This window comes from Toxoplasma gondii, chromosome VIIb, assembly GCF_000006565.2.
Source record: "Toxoplasma gondii ME49 chromosome VIIb, whole genome shotgun sequence".
Taxonomy (NCBI): domain Eukaryota; phylum Apicomplexa; class Conoidasida; order Eucoccidiorida; family Sarcocystidae; genus Toxoplasma; species Toxoplasma gondii.
This window is the reverse complement of record NC_031475.1, coordinates 251,689-273,575: the sequence shown is the minus strand read 5'-3', so window position 1 is coordinate 273,575 and position 21,887 is coordinate 251,689. Positions and strand designations below refer to the sequence as shown.

The 21,887-nt window shown below is 52.6% G+C and overlaps 2 protein-coding genes across 2 annotated transcripts; one reads left to right on the top strand and one right to left on the bottom strand.

The window, feature by feature from the left end:
* Window positions 1-665: 665 nt before the first annotated feature.
* TGME49_263980 (pentatricopeptide repeat domain-containing protein) lies at window positions 666-13,833 on the bottom strand (the record flags this gene model as incomplete). Its single annotated transcript, XM_018781347.1, has 11 exons — window positions 666-987; window positions 1,324-1,430; window positions 2,033-2,140; window positions 2,943-3,712; window positions 4,093-6,000; window positions 6,501-7,385; window positions 8,439-9,100; window positions 9,423-9,552; window positions 10,123-10,208; window positions 10,627-11,909; window positions 12,252-13,833. The coding sequence occupies 11 exons, from the start codon at window positions 13,831-13,833 to the stop codon at window positions 856-858; spliced, it is 7,653 nt and encodes a 2,550-aa protein (XP_018637182.1). The 3' UTR covers window positions 666-855.
* Window positions 13,834-17,913: 4,080 nt separating this feature from the next.
* TGME49_263990 (hypothetical protein) lies at window positions 17,914-19,634 on the top strand (the record flags this gene model as incomplete). Its single annotated transcript, XM_002365448.1, has 2 exons — window positions 17,914-18,677; window positions 19,534-19,634. The coding sequence occupies exons 1-2, from the start codon at window positions 18,374-18,376 to the stop codon at window positions 19,632-19,634; spliced, it is 405 nt and encodes a 134-aa protein (XP_002365489.1). The 5' UTR covers window positions 17,914-18,373.
* Window positions 19,635-21,887: the final 2,253 nt, after the last annotated feature.

The following is a 21,887-nucleotide window of genomic DNA, read 5'->3' as shown; positions in this document are numbered from 1 at the left end:
ATATGTACGTATATATATATATATAGTCTGTACATAGGATTACGAGATCTTTCAGAATCGTCTTGATATTTAGGCCATGGATACCGTTGGCATTTGAGTTTCGCATAAATGCCTAGGTATGCATGCAGCTATGGATAAATATATGGAGACATGTAGAGATCTGAGCGCAGTTTGTATATTTCAGGTTCGGATCACTTGGGCAGTTGAGGTCTGTCTTCGTTCTTATGCGGATTGGTAATGGCCTTTTTCTCCTCTAGTGGATCTCTGTCGACTTCTGTTGGCTTTCGGCGCATGCAACTGAGCGCGCAGAGGTTTTTTTCGCTCGTCAGCAGCGAAGCTGTCGACGAAGCCTTTTCTAGTCGAGACACGCGGCAGTTCGAAGCGTCAGGGTTTCTGCATTCACAAAGGGCGCGGGATCAAACGCCCGAGTAATTGAAACTCTCAGTTTTTCTGCCGTGATCGTACCATCAACGGGGCGTTTCTCTGCTCGCTTCTGAGTTGCCGCTGCTGCAGAAAAGACTCAAGCAAGCGCGCGATCCCTCACACACCGACACAGCGAAAGAGTCACACAGAAACCGATGGTTCTCCTAAGTCAACAATAAAACCTGCATGCATGCAGCGACAGTTAGGGCGCATGCATTTTGTCTGGTTGTGAAGCGCGGCGCTCAGGAGCGGCGTTCGACCTTCAGCGAAAACGCGTTGCATGCCTCCGCCTAGTCCGTCGAAATGTGGGGTACGCGTCCGCAAATGCTCTAAGCTTTTTTCGTTTGCTCCTTCTCCGGAGATATCTCGGTCGCGTTCCGCTATTTCAAAAAAGGGAAGGCGCCTCTTGCGTTGTCCATGCACCCGCGAGAGTCACTCTGAAGGCGCAGAAGTGGAGAGGGAGGCAGCGGGTCTCAGGCGCTTTGAGCGAGGACTCGTGGAAGACGAAGCACCGAGTGTGAGCATTATCTGGTGCAGACGGCTCGGCAGACGAACGCCGAAAACCTGGAAAGGAAAAAAAACGCGAAAGAACCAAAAATCTCAAAACTCGGCGACAGCAACAACGCATAAAGGCCGGGACTCTACTCGCGTTTAGGGGAAAGCAACGAGTGGAAACAATTCACGACTCTCGAAGGTCAAGTGCGTCGTTGGAACACCGCGACAATTGCCTGTATTCTCGTCTACGCCATGCAGTTCGTGGTTCGGAACGATCTTTCACCGACTGAAGAAAACAAGACATCTTCACCTCAGACCAGAACAAGAAAACCTTTCCCCTGGAAGCGGGCGTCGGAAAAAAAAACGATTTTCCCGATTGCTTCGTGGCAGACTGCATGCACTCACCTTGGCCTCTTCGCAGAGCTCGCGCGCTTCCTGCGAGAGTCTGTTCTCAATGCAGACTCGCAAGAGCCATCCCAACGTCAGCTTCGTCACTCGAAGACCGGACGCGTCTGCGAGACGAAACCCAGCAAAAAGGAGAGAAAGGAAGAGATGAACGAGAAATCGAATGCGAGAGGAGCACCACAGCGGCACTGCACGCGTTCCCGGAACGAAAAGCCGGAAGGGAAGGAAGCGCGAGAAAGGAAAAAATCCGACGTCCAGGGGGATGCTCAAGAAAGGGCAAAAACGGCTCTCGGTAGAACAAGGAACACAAAAAAAGGAATCCGCCACTCACGCGTCGCAACGATCTTCCTCGAGATTCCAGCGTTGGAGACGAACGACTCCCGAGAATACTTCTATACAGTGGAGTCGCGGTGTGCGACAGGGGGCGATTCATCCATCTTTCAATCCATGGTCAAGTCGAACTACCTCCTCATCTGTCTCTTCAGGTATCCTCTCAAACGTATATAGTATGTCGGGCAATACAGAGAGCAGGTGGATAACTCAGGGAGAAAAAAGGCTCCAGCGACCGACTGGAGAGCATCGTCGAGAGAGACAGAAACAGCTGGGAGGATAGACAGGAGGCTCGAAAAAGTCGATCGACGTAAGCACAGGTGACGAAACCGAGACAGGGTCTTTTTGCCGTTCCTTCGTCGAGTCGCTTGGAACTTACATGAACCCGCAGAACGGCTGTTTGCTTCCTCTCGCGCCTCCGAGCGAAGAGTGAGAGCTGCCGCATCTCGCAGTTCTCTCCACAGTTCCCATACGCGTTTCAGCCGACCTGCGAAGCGGAAAAAAAGCAAACCAGATCTTCACAAACGCGCGATACGCGCATGCATCGCTCTTTCGCGTAAGGTTGCCTCCGAGACGGAAGTCAAAAGTTACGGATGGCCGGAAGACAGTGCAACTGAACTCCGAACATCGAACTCCATCTGCTCAGCCATCTCTCTCCGCACACACCGATTACAGACGCACATGCAAATGTAAAAACATACATATACATATACATATATATATATATATATATGTACATTTACGCAAAATGGTACGTAGAGAAAAAGACAGGTATATGTGTATATGCGTTTCAGTGAACAAGATACTTGCGTCGATTGAACGGTGCGTAAACAGGATGAAAGATATAGATGCAGAAAATGATAAATATAAATGTATATTCTCATGTGTCTCCGTATACGTAAATATAATATGTGTATTTATATATTTATATATGGTCGCTTTAGAGAGATGTAGATGTCGTGTAAGAGATGGGAGGGTCAAGAGTCGAAAGAGAAGTTGCAGACGCGTCTTCGCTAAGACACAGGAACTTCAGAGAGGAAACGCATGCAGATGAGTACATGCAAACAGGTTTCGTTGAATGCTTCTCTCGAGCCTGTTCGCCTTGCGTGAGTCTCCAGAACAAACAGATTCACTGTTTTATAAAGGGTCTTAGCCGTGTTCCTCCATCATTTTCTCTGCTGCATGCAACTGCTTTTTTCGCGCCCCTGCGGCACCACGAAAAGCGCATGTCCAATTATCGATCATGTTCTCGAGGCATTGTCTGGAGTTCCGCGCCTCCCTGTTTTCACCTGCACGGTAGTTGGCGCGCATAATTTGAAAGTAAGTGACTTCGGAGAGTCTCAGAGCGCCGCCGCGACCTGGGGAACCTGAGGCAAAGTCTCTTGTGCGCGTCAAAGCTTCGACTGCTGGGCAGAGAGACGGGGAAGCCGCAGGAGGAGATAAAAAGGAACAGAGTGACGGTTGAGGAGAAGAAGACGGAGACTGTGGAGCAGAAGACACAGAAGAAGAAGAAGGAGACTGGGGAGGAGACCGTTGAGTAGGAGACGATGAGGAAGAAGATGGAGAAAAAGAAGTCTGAGGTGCAGAAGATTGAGAAGAAGACTGAGAAGAAGACTGAGAAGAAGGCTGAGAAGAAGACTGAGGAGGCGACGAAGACAGAGATGAGGACTGAGGAGACGACGAAGAGGCCGCAGGGAGAACGGAAGGTTCAGGAAGAGGTGAAGAAGCTGGAGGAGACGATTGACAAGAAGCGAGGGGAGACAAAGAAAGAGTAGAGGAGGGAGAGCAAGGAGGCGAAGCCACCGGCGCGTCTGGTGAAGGACGAAGTCCCCATGGTGTGGAGCGAGGGGAGATGTTCGAAGCAGAAAGCAGCGAAGCGACGCGAGAAGACGCAGGCGGCAGGAGAGGTCCCTTTTGCATCGTCGATTTGTCTGTAAAAGCGTTGAGCTTTAATGCCTCAAATACGCGCTCTGCGGCGTCCACCTCGCCCCCTGCTCCACATGCCTTCATGAGAATTGTGTACGTCCAGACGTCGGGCGTGAGGAGACACTGCTGCATGCTGAAAAGCGCCGAAAAGAACAGACAGACGGACCGCATCATTCACTCGAGACCGCGCATCGCACGCATGCAGCAAAGGCGTCAAACATGGACGTAAATATTTGCCCGACTGCATGTACAAACGGAAGTGTGTAAACATCGCTAGACGTAGATACACAACACAGATACGTTTTCTCGCTTGCCCTGGACATGGACAAGTACGGAGTGGAGAAATGCATGCATGCGAGGACGGCGCGAATGCATGCGTCTCTCCGCAGCGACGTTATCTCCAGTTCGAGTGAACAAACGAGACTGAAGAAAACGAAGTCTGTGCATGCATGTGGAGATAGCTGACGAAACGGCTCTTGTGCACAGCATTTGGAAGGCCAGTTCCCGACTTACGTGGTGAAGACAGCAAGAGCGAGTTCGATATGTCCAACTTGGGCGCATGCGTTGAGGAGGGCATTGAAAGCAGCAACATCGGGGACGACAATTCGGCCGTCCGTTGTCGCTGTCTTCTCTCTGTCTGCTCTCCGCTCCTCCCGATCTCTTGTTCTCTCTGAAGTCTGCGTGGATTTGGAATGCTTGGGGTCATCTGGTTGAGGTGTGCCTGCAAATCCCCTCCAACCTCGCTGTCGCCAGTTCTGCCTTTCTTCGAGCTTTCTGTCTGCTCCACTCTGAAAGCGAAGGCGACTGTCCCCCGTCTCTGCCTCGACAAGAGCTCTGAACAGAGCGAACGCCTCCCGCAACTTGCTGCGCCGCGAAGCCTCCTGAGGCGACAGTCCATCCACTCGAGAACAGAGCCTTTCTCTCGCTTCTTTGTCCTTTTCATCTGTACCCAAAGGAGGGGCAGACGCAGAGGCACAAGGGGAAGAAGGACAAGAAGAAGGCGAAGAGGCACAGACAGTCGAGGCGGCAGAAGACGACGCAGAGGCAGAGGGCGGAAGAGGCGAAGACGAAGGAACGGATTCGAAAGCCGAGGAAGACGAGTCAAAGCGAGAAGTGGAGGAAGCGAAATCAGGAACGTCTGTCAACACGGTCGGAGGGTGAAGCCGGAGCGTTTCGTCTGCCGTTTTGAAAAGTGCCTCCAATGCATCCCTCGCTTGATCTGGCGGGGCTGGATACACTGCCTGCATGCCCACAGGCATCTCGATGTTTTTCTTGAATTCAGAGTGCATTCCTCTCCCTTTTTCGATTGACCGAGGAGATGCGATCCCAGACCGAACGAACGACGCGCCTTGGTGTCTGTCGACCCACGATTCTTCTTCATGGCAGTTTCGACCGACGACCCATCCATTCCTTGCTCTGAGTTGCGAGCTTTTGTCGGTTTCCAGCGACTGCACAGACGCTCCATGAGCCTCGAATCTTGTCCTTCTTTTCTCGCCTTTGTCTCCAATTCCTCCATCTCCTGGTGCCTCTTCTCTCCAGCGAAAACGTCTCTCCTCCGTTGCGTCGCCTGCCTGTTCTTCCTCGACTTCCCACCCCAAATGTCCCTCGTCCACTTCCTTCTCGCCAGAGTCATTCCCCCCGCTACCCTTCGACGCCTCCTCGAGGCAGAAAACGTCGGGTCGCTCCTCCCTGTTGGCCTGCCCCGAATATAAGCCGACGTCGCCCGACAACGCGCCGTGCGATGAGGCGTCTCTCTCTCTTTCTCCTGGGAAGGCGACGCCTTTCTCGACACTCGGCAGGCGCATGCGCTCCTCGCGGCCAGAGCTTGTGTGAAATCGTCTCCTCTCGAATCTCAGTTCGTTGCTGCTCTCCGTTTCCGCTCGGACTGGGCGAGAGAAAGAAGCATTTGCCGAGGAGCACGAAACGCCCACAGAGTCTACACACGCCTCACAGAACTCGAGCGCTCTTCCCGCATGCGCGCGGGCAAACGCCTCCACAGCCTCCACCGCTGCATGCACATGCGCAAGACAAACGGGGGAGGCAGACGACGAAACGGAAGGAGAGGACGAAGAAGGCGACGACTTCGGAGTGAAAGACGCGAGAGCACGCAGAAGCGAAATCACACGGGAGATCGCTCGAGCCCGGTCCGTAGCTGTTCGGAGTGCCAGTGTCGTCAGGGGAGACAGGCCAGAAAAACGGCGATGCAGTGCTCCTTGAGAGACAGGAGAAGACAGAGAGACTGGAGAAGACAGAGAAACTGGAGACGACAGAGAGACTGGGGAAGAGAGAGGAGACTGAGACGAGGAAACACAAGAAGATTCAGATCCTGGGAGATGAGCTGCAGCGAACCGCATGTCTTCCGAAACAGACTGGACAGTTCGCAGGTCCCCAAGAAGCCTGAAAGACAGCGAGTGAAGGGTCCTGAGAAGGCGACAGGGAAACTCCAGAAAACGAAACATGGAGAATCAAAGACTCCCCGACGGTGTCCGGGTGGGCATCGAACTGCATGCAGCACACCGAGGAGCGTCTGTTTATTATGACTGGAGTCGTCTTCAGTATCCTAGCAACAATCCAGACGACCTCGCTCCCTTCTATTCGGCACATGTGTAGGCGAAACCATCTGAGATCCCCGCAAATAACCGCATGCTCCAGAACGTAGTCGTAAACGCTGCAGTAAAAACGGTCGCGAAATGAGAAAGTCCCTGGGTGCGCAGATTCAACTGTGTTCTTTACACCTCGTGACACCGAAAGAACGACATCTCTCTCGACTTGCAGAGAAACGCAGACGAGAAAAGAGACGAGAAAAGAAACGCGAAAAGAACTTCGCTGTTTTTGCCGGCTGCCAGGAACCACGAGGTGCAGGCTCGGTTTTGCTGGGGAAAAGGGGAAATCAAACTCGATTTTTCGTCATTAGGACGCACCTCAGGATCTTTGTAGCTGCCGATAGACAGGGCGCGATCTTCTTCTTCCAGCTGTCTTCCGGATACGTAGGTTGCTGTCTCCCTCTTCTCCCTTCATTTCGTTCTTCTCCTCTGTCGTCCACCTCATTGGCCTTCGCTACGCGTCTGAAAGACGAAAACTCGACCTCGCCACTGTCTTCACTCTTCTCGATCCATTCGCAAGTTCCTCTCTCTCCTTCCGTCCACCTTCCCCTTCCTTCGCGTTCTTCCTCGTTTTCTGCGTCTTCGACCGGCGCCGCTGCACGAAGCAAATCCTTTCCCTCAGACGCACACAGAGCAGACGAAGGAGAGTCGCCTGCAGACGCAGGGTGCGACGCTGAAGCAGACGAAGAGGCTGAGGACGAAGCAGAAGCTGAAGAAGACGGAGACCGCTCTCGAGACGGAGAAGCGGCGGCGCCCTTCAGAAGGTCTCGCGAAGGAAGAAAAGAGAGACTTCGTTCGTACAAAGTCTCTAGGTCGCTGCATGCACCGAAGAAGCGTTGGAGAGAGTGCCTGACAGTGGGGTCGACATCGCCTTGGGAAGCCAGTCGCAGAAATGCGGAGACGGAGGGTGCTGAGGAGGCAAGCACCACTCTGTGGTGGGGACAGGAGGCGAGGGTCTTCGTTTTTTCATCCGGAGTCTGTGCTCGCCTTGCGGCCTTTTTTTCAGTGCTGGCCGTTCGCCTCTCGCAAGCAAGGAGGTTCGGCCTGCGTTTGTACAGTCCAGAAATCAGGGAGGTGATCGTCAGCTGATTCACAGACGCCCCCAGATCCCTCATGAAGCGGCACACCTCGAGCGCCGCGTCGAAGTGGACGAGAGGACGAGGATGCCGGAGGAGTCCGTACAAAAAGATGTTGCATGCACGCCTGCAAAGAGACAAGAGCGGCACAGAGAGACCAAGTTTCGCATGCGATGAACTCCTGAATTCGCGTTTCTCTGCAGACGCAGTGGTAAAACGAATACATTTAGAGACGCGTTTCGAACGCACGGCACAGGCCGTCGAGCCCCACACCGAATTCGCGAGAGAAACAAAATCGACGGAGAATCTGAGGGTGACTTTCAGTGGCCAAAAACGAACGATGAGTACTCGGGGGAACTTGGGAAGCCAACCGATGGCTGCGTGCCTCTCTATGGTGGATGTACACCACTCTTCCGGAGGTCTTCGGCGCCAGGGTGCCGGGGATTTCTGCGTCGGCGAGATGCAAAAGTTTGAGAAGTAGGCATTGATGAAGAGCGAGGCAGTTCAAAGTTCTTCGAGCAAAAGGGAAGAGGCAGAGCGTAGACTATCTGCAGGCGAGTTCACGAGTCTCTCGTTCATCGGGCTCTTGCCGCTCAGAGATGCAGTGCGTCGCAAGGGAGAGAAGGATGCGCACAACATCCAGTGTAGAAAACAGGCGTTGTCGGGGGAGACCCCAGCGCGCGTTTTACTTTGAATGTCTTCGATGAATTTGCGAAGAAGCACAGCGTCTCTCCAGAACGGGAATGCCCGTCGGTGCAGACGCCCAAAGAACGGATAAGGGAGAGCGACGAGAACGAGATTCCACATCTTCTAAACCAGAGAAAAACGACGTTTCGGTTCCCCCGCTTTTCCTTGTGCGTCGTTTCCTCTCGCTCTTTTCTGCCTCCGCGAAGGTTTTCAGTGGGTCTCGCGTAGGTCGGCGTTTCTTCTCCTCTGTCTACACACCATGCGCCTCAAGGTCTTCTGTTTTGTTCTCACGGTCGTAGGATACACTGAGCTGCACAACTTGCACGCTGTCGCCAGCAGCGCACTGGGAGAGATCGACCTGAGCCCCGCAGCCTAGCGGTGGGTCAGCCACTCTGCACCCTGTTATGCACATCTCCTGGCATAAGGTTTTAACTGGTGTTTCCCCGTTTTTTCAAGAAAGCAGTCCGTCTCGTTTGCTTGGCACGTTTCTTACTCGTTCGGGAGAAGGCCGGAAGCCACCATAGCGCCCACAGTCCTAGGCAGCCAGGGAACATCCCGAAAGGGTGCGAGCGCAGGCTCTGTCTCTTCGAACAAAGGGATTGTCTCTTCGCTCTTTCCGGCTTCTTCTCCGTCGACGCGGCTGCGGACGTCGTCGTGACTCGCGTTCTCCCTTCCTCCATCGCCGTCTCCTTCCCTGTCTTCTCGCGTCGCCGCAGAACTCCCGTCCGCTCCCCCGCGGCGCGGCAACCCAGCGGGAGCCGACAGCGAAGCAGAAAAAGCAGAACGAGATGGAGCAGAGGAAGAAGGAGAAGCAGGAGGAGAGAGAGAAGGATGAGAGGGAGATGAACAAGGAGAAGAAGGAGAAAAAGGAGAAGGAGAAAAAGGAGAAGAAGGAGAAGAAGAAGGTACCTCAGAAGACGACATGGGTGGGCGAGGGGAGCGTCTTGAGACGAGGTGATTGCCGTGGGGTCTCTCTCCAGCTGCATGGCAGCATGCATCGAGGAGAGCTGTCCAGGAGGCGACAGTGGGTTTGACCTTGTTTTCGTTTGTCATTTTTTTGAAGAGGCGGATCGCACTTTTGAAGTGCCTCGCTTTGGTGCAGAGATATATGAGCGTCGTGAGGACGAACGCGTTCGGCTCCACGTTCCACGCTTGCTGAGGAACACAGAAAACCAGAAATGCTCTTTACCCCGATGCATGCAGCCAGAAAGATCCCTTCTCCGCATGTCCCCGTCCGTTCTCCACATGCTCACCTCAGCACCGCCGTGAGGAATGGATACCAGTGACGAGGAGAAAGCGAGGGGGCGACGACAACAACAGAACGACGCGCAAACGACGGTGGCAAGAGATGTCAAACGAGAGTGAGAAAGAGTAAACGAAAGTGACGCCGAAGAGGGAACGAAAGTAGAGGCACAGAGCATGAGGCTGGCTAGAGACGCAGAGAAAGAGAAGGTGAAAAAAGGAGACAAACACTGACCATGTCCGCATAGATTTCCCGAGCTCCGGCTATGTCTCCTTGTTGCGCTGCTGCATGCAGGCGGATCGCGAAGGTCCGCGTGTGTGGTTGGAAGCCTCTCGCGACGAGACAGTGGAAAAGGCTGGAGACGCTGCGGAGAAAAACAGCAAAGTTGTGAAGAGCCGTTTCTGGGGAGACATCTGTCGAAACGCAGGTCTATTCGAGGAAAAAAACGGAGAAGAGACGTCTCTTCCGTAAAGCGTTCTCGGCTTTCCTCTCGCCTACAGCAGAGGGGCGACAGCTGCCTCCTCCGATTCTTGTCGCCGACCTAGAGCAACTCAGATAAAGCCAAGTTTTTAACCCACAGCGGCTTTTCTCGAGTTTCGGTGTTGTGATCACTCTGAGGATCAGGCGCAAGTCGCAGCAAGAAGTACGGAGCACGACGATCGAAGGTGGTGGAGCGAAGCGACGATCTCTCCGAAAGACTGGACTTTTTCACACAAAGACGCGCCCCGCAAACGCTGCCTCCCTTCAGGTCTCTGCAGACAGACCTGGCAGCAGGTGGAATCCTTAAAATACGAGCAGAAAACTCCTTAAAATGCGAGCAGAAAACGGATAGGAAACGAGCACGAACGACGCAGAAGGAGACAGGCGCGCTTTGTCTGTTCTTCTCCTCCCATTGATCTCTGCAAATGAGTTCTTGAAAAGACTCCTGGCTTACGTTTGGATGTCACCCTCTTTCGCGAAGGCATCCATCGCAGTGTGAAAACTCTGCAAATCTGGGCGGAGACCCAAGTCTTCCTCCATCTGCGCATTCGCGAGCGCGCGAAGACACACACAATGGTACGCATATTTCCACATTCAAACCGAACCCCCTGAGCTTGCAGATGCCGTTACACAGACACTCTCCTGCATGCGTCTTTGACATCATGATTCCATACACACATTTACTGGCACATAGACTACGCATTTAGATATATGTATATGTGTATATATGTATATATATATGTATATATATTTATATATGTATATGTATATATGTAGAGAGAGAGAGAGGCACGTTCACATGCATGACGCCATACGCATACAAACACACACAGAGATATGTGATTGTACATGCAATCCCTCAACTAGACAGATAGATTGATAGACATGTATGTAGAGAAATAGACGGATAGACAAATAGATAGATGAATAGATAGACTGGTCGAACGTTTCTTTGTACCTCTCGAAGAATGTCGAGAGGTGAAATTGCCGTCGCACCGTCATGAGCTTTTCCACGTCGGCATTTGGCGAGAACGTGCATGAAGGCGTTGCAAAGAGGAACATCGAGGACAGTTCTGGGGAACATCTGTTCTGTTTCGGTTGTTTCGGTTTTTCTCTCTCTCCCCCCGTCGACTTTGTCCTTCTCTGCACTCTTGAAGCGTTCTTGTCTCCCTTCCCTCTCCTGCATGTCGTGTAGCGGCTCTCGCTCTTCCGTCACTCTCCTGAGCGCGTCTTCGTCCGTTCGCGCGTCATCTCCGGTCTCTCCTTTCTCTCCTGTCCGTTCTTCCTCCTGTGTCTTTCCACCTTCTTCTCGTGCAGCCTCGCGTCGCGGTTCCTCTCGCCTTCTCGCCCTCTCACTTCGCAGCTCGCGCGTTCGCCTTGTTCCTTCCTGCTCGAGAAGTGCAAGCAGCGTTGCATGCGCCTTCTTGGCGTTCTTCCAGAGCGCCAGAGCCAAGGGCAGCAGCCATGCGTGCGCCGAACCAGCTGGTCCTGCTGTCGAGAGACGTTTGCCTTTGTTTTCCAGATGTTTTTCGCTCTCTCGCGCGAGGGCAGAGAGCAGTCCGGCCGTCACGCAGGCCGTCACGGGAAACCAGGAAGAAGGTAAGAAATGCGCGACCGAAGGCGGCAACGAAGAGCGCCCCGGCTGCGGAGTTGGCGGAGACACCATCGGGCCATTTTCGAGAGATCGAGAGAAACGTGAGACAGAAGGGCACAGGCCATTCTCTTCAACAGCCGGTGCTTCTTCGATCGCGGACGAACAAGGCGAAAGACAGGAGTTGCCAGGAGCATTTTCGGACTTCTCTGTCACTTCCTGAAAGTGACGCTTCGTGTAGTTGAAGCCCCGTACTAAGTGTGACGCGTTCGCGTTCCCTCTGTTCTGATGTTGTCTGCTTTCATTTTCGCGCTCGCTCTCCATCGACTTCCGCGTCTCCTCGCGGGCGTTTCCCTCGCTTTCCCAGCTCTCCTGCTGCATCCCTTCCTCGTCAGGACCAAGAAGTTCTTGGCGGTGCCGTCGTCTCGTCCAGAAGTTAAGAAGCCTTCTCTGCAGATGTCTCAAGTCTACGTACAACCGAAGCGCCACGAGCAGGGCCGCAGGCAGCCTCACGCTGTCTCTCGCTGCTTCCGTGAGAAGGATCTTGACAAACGCCTCGGCCTCTCCTTCATCTTGTCCTTCCTGCATTCCCTCTACTTCGTCCTCTCGGCACCCAGGCCTCTCTCTGTCTTTCTTCACACCCAACTCTTCTACAGAGACAGATGGAGAGACAGATGAAGAGACCGAATAAGAACCTGAAGCTGAGAGAGTCGAATCGTCACCAGAAGAAGCGTCTCCGCATGCAGATGCGGCGCTGAGAGAAGAAAGTGAAAGAGAGTCCCGAGGAAGAAGGGGAGACCAAGGGAAAGAGTGAAGCAGAGTAAGAGAGAGATCCGACACAGAGATGGAACGAGACGATGGAGCGTTAGGAGAAGTGAGGAGAACAAAGAGAATATTAACGAAGCGCACAAAGCGCCGAAGCCGTCGTGAAAGGTTTTCCGGGCGTATCTCTCCACAGTTTCCGACGTTTTTCCCCGAAAGCGAATGCCCACTTTCAGAACTTGAAGAACCCAAGGACTCCCAGCGGTCTTCCTCGTCGTTCAAAGAAGCCAAGAGAGACTGAAGAGCTCGAGAGAAATGAAGAAACGTCCTCGCCCAGTCGCCGCGACGCGCAGCATCCACAGCCGCTTGGAGGCATCGACTCTCTGCATGCAAGCGAGACCGGGAAGCTGGAGAGCGAGAAGCGAAGCGGGCGTTAGCAAAAGAAGGAGAAGACGGAGAAGAATAGGAACGCAACGAAGAAGCAAGACGAGGGGAACCTGGTGCCGAGTGAAGTACAGAACTCCTGGAGGAGTCAGGTAAGGAGAGAACGGGAGGGTCTGCATCTCGCGGAGACCGGGCGGCGAGCTCCTGACTCGAATCTGGCTTGTGTGTCGAAGCGGAGAAGGAAGAAGAAGCAGGTGCGTGGGGAGCGCCCAGAGAAAGAAAGGAGCAGAAAGTGGATGTGTGAAGAGGAGAGGCAAAGGCGTTGCAGGCCCGCGGCTGCGAAGGCCAATCAGTTGTAAAAGGATTTGAAAGAGAAGCAAATGTCCTGAGGTGTCTGCGAGGATGCGTGGGGTCATCCACTTCTTTCGACCTGTCACAGAGAGACCAGGGAGACACCTGGAGAGGACGGAAGCGGTGCGCCGCCGAAGGACAGAGGGAAAACGAAATAGGATAAGAAAAGAAAGGAAAGCGAAGCGATCGAAACCGCGACGACGCTCGGTGAGAGGGCGTCGTCGGGAATGAGGCGACGTGCAAGAGGCCAGCTGCTTGCAGGCATGGCAAGAAGAAAAGACAGAGAAGGCATGCAGCAGCTCTCCTCGAAAGGCGAACACTATGCAGGAAACGTGGAAGCGCGTCACTGGCAGAGCGACATAAAGCGCATGCGGAAGGTTGAGAAGATGAAACCCAAGTCGAAGAACGAATGGGAAAGTGCATCAGCGCCAGAGCGAGCTCAAGGATGACGAGTAGCCACTTTGGGATAAGACGACTGAGAGCGGCGAGCGCGCGAATTCGACAACATGACCGAAGGTGAAGGAAGGAAGAAAGACCGAGAGGCATCTGTGAAGAGAGAGATCCAGGAAACGCAGGTGAAAGGGTCCCAGCACAGCTCATGGGGACGTTGTCTCCGTTACACTCTGTTGCTTCTGAAGGTCTCTCGGTTGGATGGATCCTCTCCTGTCTCCTCTCTCTTTCAGCTCTCATCTCTCTCGCGGTCGTTCCACAGACCTCGTCGACTTTGAGATTCCTCTCTTTTTCTTCCTCCCATGCGAGTCTTGCTTTCTCACCACGAATTATCTGTCTCCATCTCTGCCGCAATCCAGCCGTGTTCATGGAAGACACAGACATTTGCCTTCGATCATCGTCGTTGTCTTGATCCGCCTTCTCCTTCTTCCCCCTTTCTAAATCCCCGTTCGTCTGCGTGAGTCTCTTCTCCCTTTTTACCTCCTCACTCGACTGTTTCTCTCTCTTCGCCTTTGTCGCCTCCCTCTCCTTGTCACTCTGCACTTCTCTCCGCCTCGCTCCCCTTTCTTCGCTCTCTCGCGAGACGAAGGCATCCCCTCGCGGTTCCGGCGCCTCTCTTTCTCCCATTGTGGCGGTGTCCGCCTCGACGCATCTTAGACATGACAACTTAGACGAAACGTACGGAAGAAAACGAAACAGTGCTTCGCTCAAGGTTGCCCGCGAAACACACCACGGCTTCGTTGAATGTGACGATCTTCATCACTTTCAGCAAGAACTTGACGCGCGAAAAAGGTTATCCACTAGCATGCAGACATCAGTTCTGCCAGGAAGAAATCAGAAAGGCGTCTAGAGAGATAGCGAAACAGAACAGGATCGAGACGGAAACAGACTGAGGCACCGAGCGAGCTCTAGAGATAGATGCAGAGGCGTTCGGGGCGCCTAAAAGCTTGAGAGACACAGGTGAAGCGTGTGGAGACAGGCAAAACGCGAGAGGAGACAGCGAGGACAAGGAGTGAGGCAGATTAAGAAAAGTGGAAGTCTCTTTTAGTCGGGGGCGCAAGGGCAGCTCGTGGAGGTTGCAAGGAACAGGACAAACGGATTCAAGTCCGCTTGCGAGGGCCTCTGCAGAGGAAGAAGACGAGCGTTGCCTTAGGTCCGAAGGCGGAGACAGAAGAGAGAGCAGAGATCCCGAGAAGAGCAAGGGACGTTATCCCCCTGGAAGGGAGGAGGAGGAAGAGGACGAATCAGAAACGGCGATGTTTACAGGAGGTTCCAGAAGGGCAACATTGCCGTCGAGAAAGGATTGCCCGCAAACGCCCTTGTTTGTATTCTGGAAAATGAACTCTCTCTGTTCTCGCCGCTCAGCGCGAGTCGGCGGAGAGCTGCGATGGCGACCGCTTGATCGCGGACAGCAGCTGTGGCCTCCCATTCCCCCAAAATGTCGATCTTTGCATGCACTGAAATTCAACGTTGTGTCAACAAGGACCACAGATGAATCGTGTGCTCTTCCTTCTAGCACTACGTGGACTCCCCTGGCTTCTGCCTCCACAGTAATGTTCACTTTGAGTTGCCAACTCAGCAGTCTTCACCTCCGTCCTGGGTCATGTTCACTTTGAGTTGCCAACTCAGCAGTCTTCACCTCCGTCCTGGGTCCTGCAAACACAGTGGCTCCGAGTGCTGCCGCGCGACGCGGATCTGCTGGCCCTCCAAAAACGACGCAGGACAAAAAAAAAGCATCTCCGGTCAAAGAGAAGGAAGATGTACCTGCGCGGACAGCCCCTCTAAGACTGCATATATGCAGATATATCTTGGATGGTTCTTCCTGCAAGGCGCTTGTACCACCAAGATGAGTCAGCGAAAACACAAGGAACGATATAGACGTCGTACGCTTCGTCTACACACGCATACCTAAATATGGAGATATCCACAGATTAATAGGTAGATAAGTAGGTAGGTGGGTAGGTAGAGTGGCGATGCATGCTCATCTACCGATTCATGGTCACAACCAGGGACGGCGGTGAAAGAGAGTAGACGAAAGAAGCTGGGAGAAGGCGCGTGCGAGTGAAAAACCTTTTTTCGCGAGGCCATGGCCAGCGGAACTGGAAGAGCTCTCGCAAAGAGAAGCAGAGAAACGCACACTTTGTGGTGGAAAGAGAGTACAATAGAGAGCATTCATTTGCATGAAGTCTGGAAGAAATAAATGCAACCGAAGAAATTTTAAACAGATTCGTCCTTGCGATTTGAAACGCAGTGTGCAACTGCTCTCCCCCTGCATATCCCGTTCCTTGACTGACCTAGCGGCGCGTTTTAGGCTTTCTCAAGGGAGGAATGCATGAAGCGAAAAGGAGTGGCATGCGAAAGAGGAGCTGATTAAATTTAAGTATAAATATTGCTAAATTCACTCGGTGGTGCCACAAACGGGGCTGCAGCTCGTAGGAGGTCCCGAACGCGCTGGACGCTGAAGAAAAGCAGGCGGGCGGGCAGGTAGCTGACGTCTCCACTGAAACAAAGGTTCGGGGGCTGAGTCTTTCAAGAGTATCTTTAGAAACGCTTAATAACAATCAAAAACAAGGGATGAATTCCTCAAGGAGACAACGGAAGCGCACGACCGCAAGAGTCCGTCAATGCTAGGGGCGGCTCATCTAGCCGCTACACCAGAAACGGCACAGTGACACTGGTAAGGATTGGTGAGGTCAAAGGCCACTGCAGAACTGAAAACGCAAAATTTCAAAGTGAAATCGGATTTACAGCATACTGAATCCGTCCGAAACTATGTAGAGAGGGAAGACTGCCTCCTCGTGAATGTCTGCATGGAGGGGTGTGTCTGTGTGGACTCCTCCTCTAAGTCTGTGTCATGTACTGAGGAGAAACTGGAAAGGAATCCCAGCCCAAGTCATCCTAATTCAAGCGGAAAACGTAGAAAGTCGACCTGCGTGGAGTTGAGCAGGGTTCTAGTTTGGTAGATGATGAAGCGGCGTTATATGTGGATGCAGATGCTCGGGGCCCTGGAGATAAAAACAGATGAGGAAATGGAAACGCATACCGCAGGGAGGCAGTGCTGAAGAACCGTAGGTGTTTTGTCTGGCGAGGCTGGAACAACGAGGACCAGGTGAACGGATGTTGAAAGAACTGCTGGAAATGCGTGCAGTTCACAGCCTCCGAATTGGGTGTGTCTGTCGTTTAAACTAGCCAAGCGCCCGGGAGGCTCACACTTCAAGAAGCAAGGAGGAAGTCATATATACCCGGCAGATTTTTTCATGTTCGTGCTTGCCCTCTAAGAGGGCTTCAGAGCAATGACTGGGCTACAGCTTGAGTGAATGTAAGATAAGTTGAATCTGCGAACAGAGGCTGCCGTACAGAGTGGTCCGTCATTTCTTCGGATGGAATGACTTTTTGGTGTGTGTCATAAGCGCATTGTGGAACGAAGCGACTCGGACGGGCTGTCAGTCTCTATCAAGGCCGTTCACGTATATGTGTGTAGGGCAGAAAAGCCGAAATCTCAATGTTGTGTCGTTTTAAAGTTAGGAATGGAGCATCCCCAGGGGAGACCGAACAGCCCGGTTTCATCAAAAGAGGGTCACGGAGTTCCTCACCAGGGGAATCATGATCCTAAAGATGACATGTCTCAACCTTTTCCGGCGCAAGTCTTAATGTTTTCTATTCAGTCTGTTGCCAGAGAACCACTCCAACGCCAGCTGCCTCCTCCATGGAGGCAGAGAGTGCGGAACGGGGCTTCCCTTTACTCTTTCTAGGCAGCACGCTCCAGCTTAAGGAATGCACATTCGGTGCGATGCCTACTTCGAAGATACGACGGACTGGATGTGATGTTGAAACGATTCTTCTCATTTTCCACTGTAGCTTGCATCAGTGTCCGTTATATCAGGACAGCTGTACAACACAACCTCGACTTAGGTTTTTGCAACCCTGCAGTTGCAGATACGGTCCTTGAAACTACCTTATACTATCACAGGCTAATGACGAATGCCGAATGTGTATGTGTGCGGGGTAGAGGAAAATGACGGATCGTATCGTTTTCGCTTTTCACAGACTGCCGCGGCCTCTGCGAGACGAGCGGAGATCTGCAACTTGCCACAGTCCTCAACAATAAAAATTGCTGTCGATTATCTAAAAACATAGTGTAGCATGCAGATGTAAAAAGAATCGGTAGACGCACGTTTCAGCACAAGACAAAATTGAACTTGGAAAACACATCACTTGCGGGAGAAGTCGCCACTGTGGCAAACGCGCTACACACCATGTGACAGCAGTCTATTCAATGGCAACGTGGAACAGCAACCCTGGAGTTCCCACACACAAAGAAGAGCAATCCCTCGTCGTGTGGATTTCTAGAAAAAGACAAAAAGTAGTGAAGGAATATTCAAAGAGAGAAAACCACGTGGAGAGTCGCGCCTCCCCTCTCTTCTCGACGAACGATCGGGGTTGGCTTCCCTCACCTCAACAACGTAACAGAATGATCCGCCTTCCTTTCCTTCTTTCGGCTGCGGAAGAGTTTAGGGCAGCATCGGTTTCACGCTGAAACCCCAGAAATGGCGTTTTATGCAAGCTCCTGTGGCTTCCCTAGCACAGCCGATAGGCGGTTCTTGCATGCAACCTGCACATGCATCGACTCTCCACACGTGTCTTCCCGTTTGTTTCCCGGGAAAGTCCGGAGATGCTTACCTGTTTCCTGTTATTAAGATGATTTCAAGACAAGCATTTCGTGTTCATTCCACAGTGTTTGTTGGTTTTTCTTTCCGGAGACGGCTTCCTGTCCCAGCAGTCTTTCGTTTGAACTCAATTCTTGTGGAGCACAATTTCGTCGCCGTTGTGCTGCGGGTTCCCCCGTGGTTTTTGCCCGTTTTTCTCTTTGAACAAAGAGCAAGATTTCCCCTTTGAACTGCAGCGGAGTTCACGTCCCCCGTCGGCCGCATTCAGTTCACTTCCAGACGACGCCCCCGACTCCAAGTCCTTGTCTCTCGGCTTTCAGTCGGCATTTCAGTCGGCATCGCCCGCCGCGCGTCGTCACCTGGTGTCTCTTTCCCGACCCGTCGACAATTTCGCTAAATCCTCCCGCTGTTTGCAAGGGTATCGGTAACCTGCGCAAATTCCTGAGCAACCCCCACGCCGGTTCGAGTTGGAAGTCGATTTCTTCCATAGCCTGTGCAAGATGGTGCGCAATCAGAGATACCCCGCCTCTCCAGTGCAAGAAATTTTCTTGCCGGAACCTGTCCCGTTTGTCCAATTCGACCAAACTGCGCCTTCTCCCAACTCGCCTCCGGCTCCACTCCCTTCTCCCTCGCTCTCTCAGTGTGAAGAACAGAAAGATCGTTACAGAGACATCAGCAGCATGTTTCACCGGGGGGTTGCAGGCGCCGAGCAAGTTCGGGAAGCGTACAACAGCATGGCCAAGTGCTTCCGACGCGTGTCTGTCGCGGAAGTTCTTGAAAGCGACCCCGCGTTTCGCCAAGCTCGTAAGTCAGCTCTCGTGCAGAGAGCTTCTTGGAGCTCAGGAAAACGAAAATCAAGTCGCGAGAAGTCGGTTTCCAGCGACCCAAAGTCTGGGGTGTCGACCCACGCATCATTCCCTTATCCGACTCTGCTTCTGCGTGCGGAGTAGCCGATTTTGCAGGAACCGAGAAGAGCCAAGAAGAAAGTGAATAGTCGCTCTCGAGAATCACGTCGGCCAGCTTGGAAAGGGCGGATTTCAATGGGTGTGACAGCTTTTTTCGCTGGAATAAACGGATGAAGAGATGCATGCTTCCGCAGTCGTCTTCGAAAGTGCCGCAAGCGCAGTTGTGTGAGACAGTCAGCGCCGTCCGTTTTTGATGAGTCTCTTTTCCCTTGCCGGTAGAGTATCTTGGTAATGAAGTCGTCCTCGATGCGTTCGGGAGTAACTCGATGTTCGAAATGCTTTGCTCCGAGCGGTCTGCAAGCGTTGGAGGGCAAGTGAAATAAGAAATGCTTTTTGCTGCACCGAATCCCCCGTGGCAGTGCCGGGAGGTTGCGGAGGGGAAAACTGCTAGAAAACGAACAGGAGTCGGGGGAGCCGGCGGTTCTGCAGCAAGCGTGAGAGTGGAGCCGTAACATAAATGGAGTCTTAAGTGGGGAAAGTTTGTGTGTTTGCCGAGCGAAAGTGTCATCAAGGCGTCAGGAAGACTGGTGGTTTTTGTTCTTTCCATGCATCGATTTCTCTCAGGTCGCAGGCGTGAATACTTGCCTCGACTCACGTACCGCATTTGCACCGAGACGCTTTCGTGGATTCTCGTGCGAGGCAACAGCGCATGCAAAGACGTTTCCATGTCCTTTCTGTGGTGCTCCTCGATACAGGGAACTTCACCATGGACCTGAAGCAAGCTGAAGACGACCAGCGGTACAAGCAGCTGCAGTATGGGAGAGTGCCGAGCATTCTAACGAAGTACCACTTGTAGGGCGTGGGCGGCGTTCGCCTCTAAGACGGCTCTCGGCCCAGATTGTCTATTCCAGACGGTTTTCTGTAACGACTCTGCCGGAGATTCTCCCGTAGACGCGTGAATTGCTCAGTGTGGACCAAGGCAACCTTTCTGTGGTTCCCAAGTGTTAGAGACTCAGACGAACGTTGGAGTGCACTGCTTTTTGGTCGACAGCCCACGCTGAATCCAACGATAAAAAAACGTTTCTACCGTGCGTTCAGAAAAAATGCACTGTTTTTCGCGCACCAGATTTAGAATGTCTGTCTCGAAGCCGTCTCGCCGGGGCTTTCGTAAAAAAACGTTTCGCGGTGTCTTCTTGGCTACATCTGCGAGTGTCCGTTGCTCTCCAGGTGTCAGTGTGCTGTCGCAAAAAACAGAGGGGCAGAGGGGCGCGTTAGAAGACCCACACTATGAAACGCACTTGAGTAACGTAACAGTGTAGAAGCTTCAGCTGCGTCTAATGTTTGAACCACTCACTGGATGCGTTTTCATGTTTCCAAAATCATGGGGGCGAAGAGCGTATCACGCGGTGGAAAAGGCATTCCTTCCAGGGCCCACGGGTTGTTGGTATTCAAATAATCCCTTAAGGATCGAGGAATCCTCTTTGAGATCCACGCTAAACAGTCATGAGTCATTAGCGTCGCCCGCAACAAATTAAGCCGCATGTAAGGAAGAGAGCGCGTATATCGTGAAGCTCCCGCCCGCGAGGAAAAACTCTGATGTTGGTGTCGCCTTTCTCTAGTCAGTGGAGACCCGTGAACGCAAGATACCGTTTGCCTTTAGTCACAAGCAAGAGCCGCTTGCGGAGGGAAATTTGGAAAGACGGCACTACGGCGACACGACTGAATTTGAATTGCACCCAAGAACCATTTTGCTGGTTTTGTTTTCCAGTGAACAAACCTAGGGGCTCGGTGAACCTAGACGTCGAACGCAGGACGCACTTGGCGCTGGCACACCTAGTTTGAACTGCATGCTTTTGTCTCTGAAGAAATCTCCACGTTCTTGTCAGGTCGCAGGATCACCTTTCCATAAGCTGGTGGAAGACAGCGTCATCAGTATCTGTGGAGCACTCGAGTTGAACAGAGTCGGAGTCCAACCCAACAGAAAGCGTGTCGACAGCAGTGAAACTGAGAGTTCTCGTGCTGAAAAAGGTCCTTCACAATTGCACAATTAGAATCACGTGTGGAAGTGTTGAATGCCTCAACGCTTGGTGCCAGCTGTTCCAAACGCCTACTTAACCGAAGGTTGCTAGAACGTCTGGGCAGATCGGCGCTTACCAAATTCCCTTCTCAACACACACAGCAAAATACGGGATTGCCGCGAGGACCTTGAAAGCAGCTCTTTTGGATGCGGTCGTGAACTGTTCTCTCATGACGCACGATTCAAACATAGCCGATTCGGAATAACCCCACTGTCGGAGGATCTTGAAATCCAACGCTTTTAGCTCGCTGAAGCAGTCCAGTGCGGCGGGCACGTGCAAAAAAGCCGTAAAGAACTTTTCTGATTGATTCACCTAACAAACACGTCGTTGCTTGGAACAACACTCTTGTATAAGGATTTCCTTTAATAGTCCACGAAGAAGTTTACTCGCACTTGAATCCCAAGACGTTGGAGATGGCTTCTGCAGCGAGACGCGTGTCTCGTAGCAAGGCACATGGGTCCGTCTCCAACTTCTCGTCGGCTGCGGTTTTTCGCGTAACGTGGATCCGTAGTTTTTTCAACGCGTTCCCTATATTCGCCTTCTGCACATTTAAGTGCTTGCCACACGCATTTCTCTGTTCGTCTTCTCGTCGGGGCAACTTCCGCGTTTTCCGCGTCACTCAGACACACACATTTTCGCGTGCTCTGCAAGCTGGCGGCCGTGGTCAGCTGGTTCTGTGTTCGTGTGCGACAGGATTACGGCTTGGTTGCCTCCACTCTTTCTCCTCATAAGGCGCAGAGATTCTTTTGGCGTGGATGGTCACGGGAGGAAGGACGGCTTTTTTGCGACTGGAAGGTTTTTTCGGAGTCGCGTGCGCAGCGTGTCTTCCGTCCGCGTTCAAAAGCGACCTTTCGCGGTTCACTGACAAGCGGGAGTTTCTCTTTTCCTTTTCCCCGGTAGCGCCGTATCTATCTCTCTTTGACTTCACACTTTACTCGCGAACGAGTTTCCTCTTGGGTTTCTCTCTCACGTTTACACTGGGGTTTTCTCCGGTGTCCCGCCGTCCAAGAATCTGCGAAGTGTTCAACCGC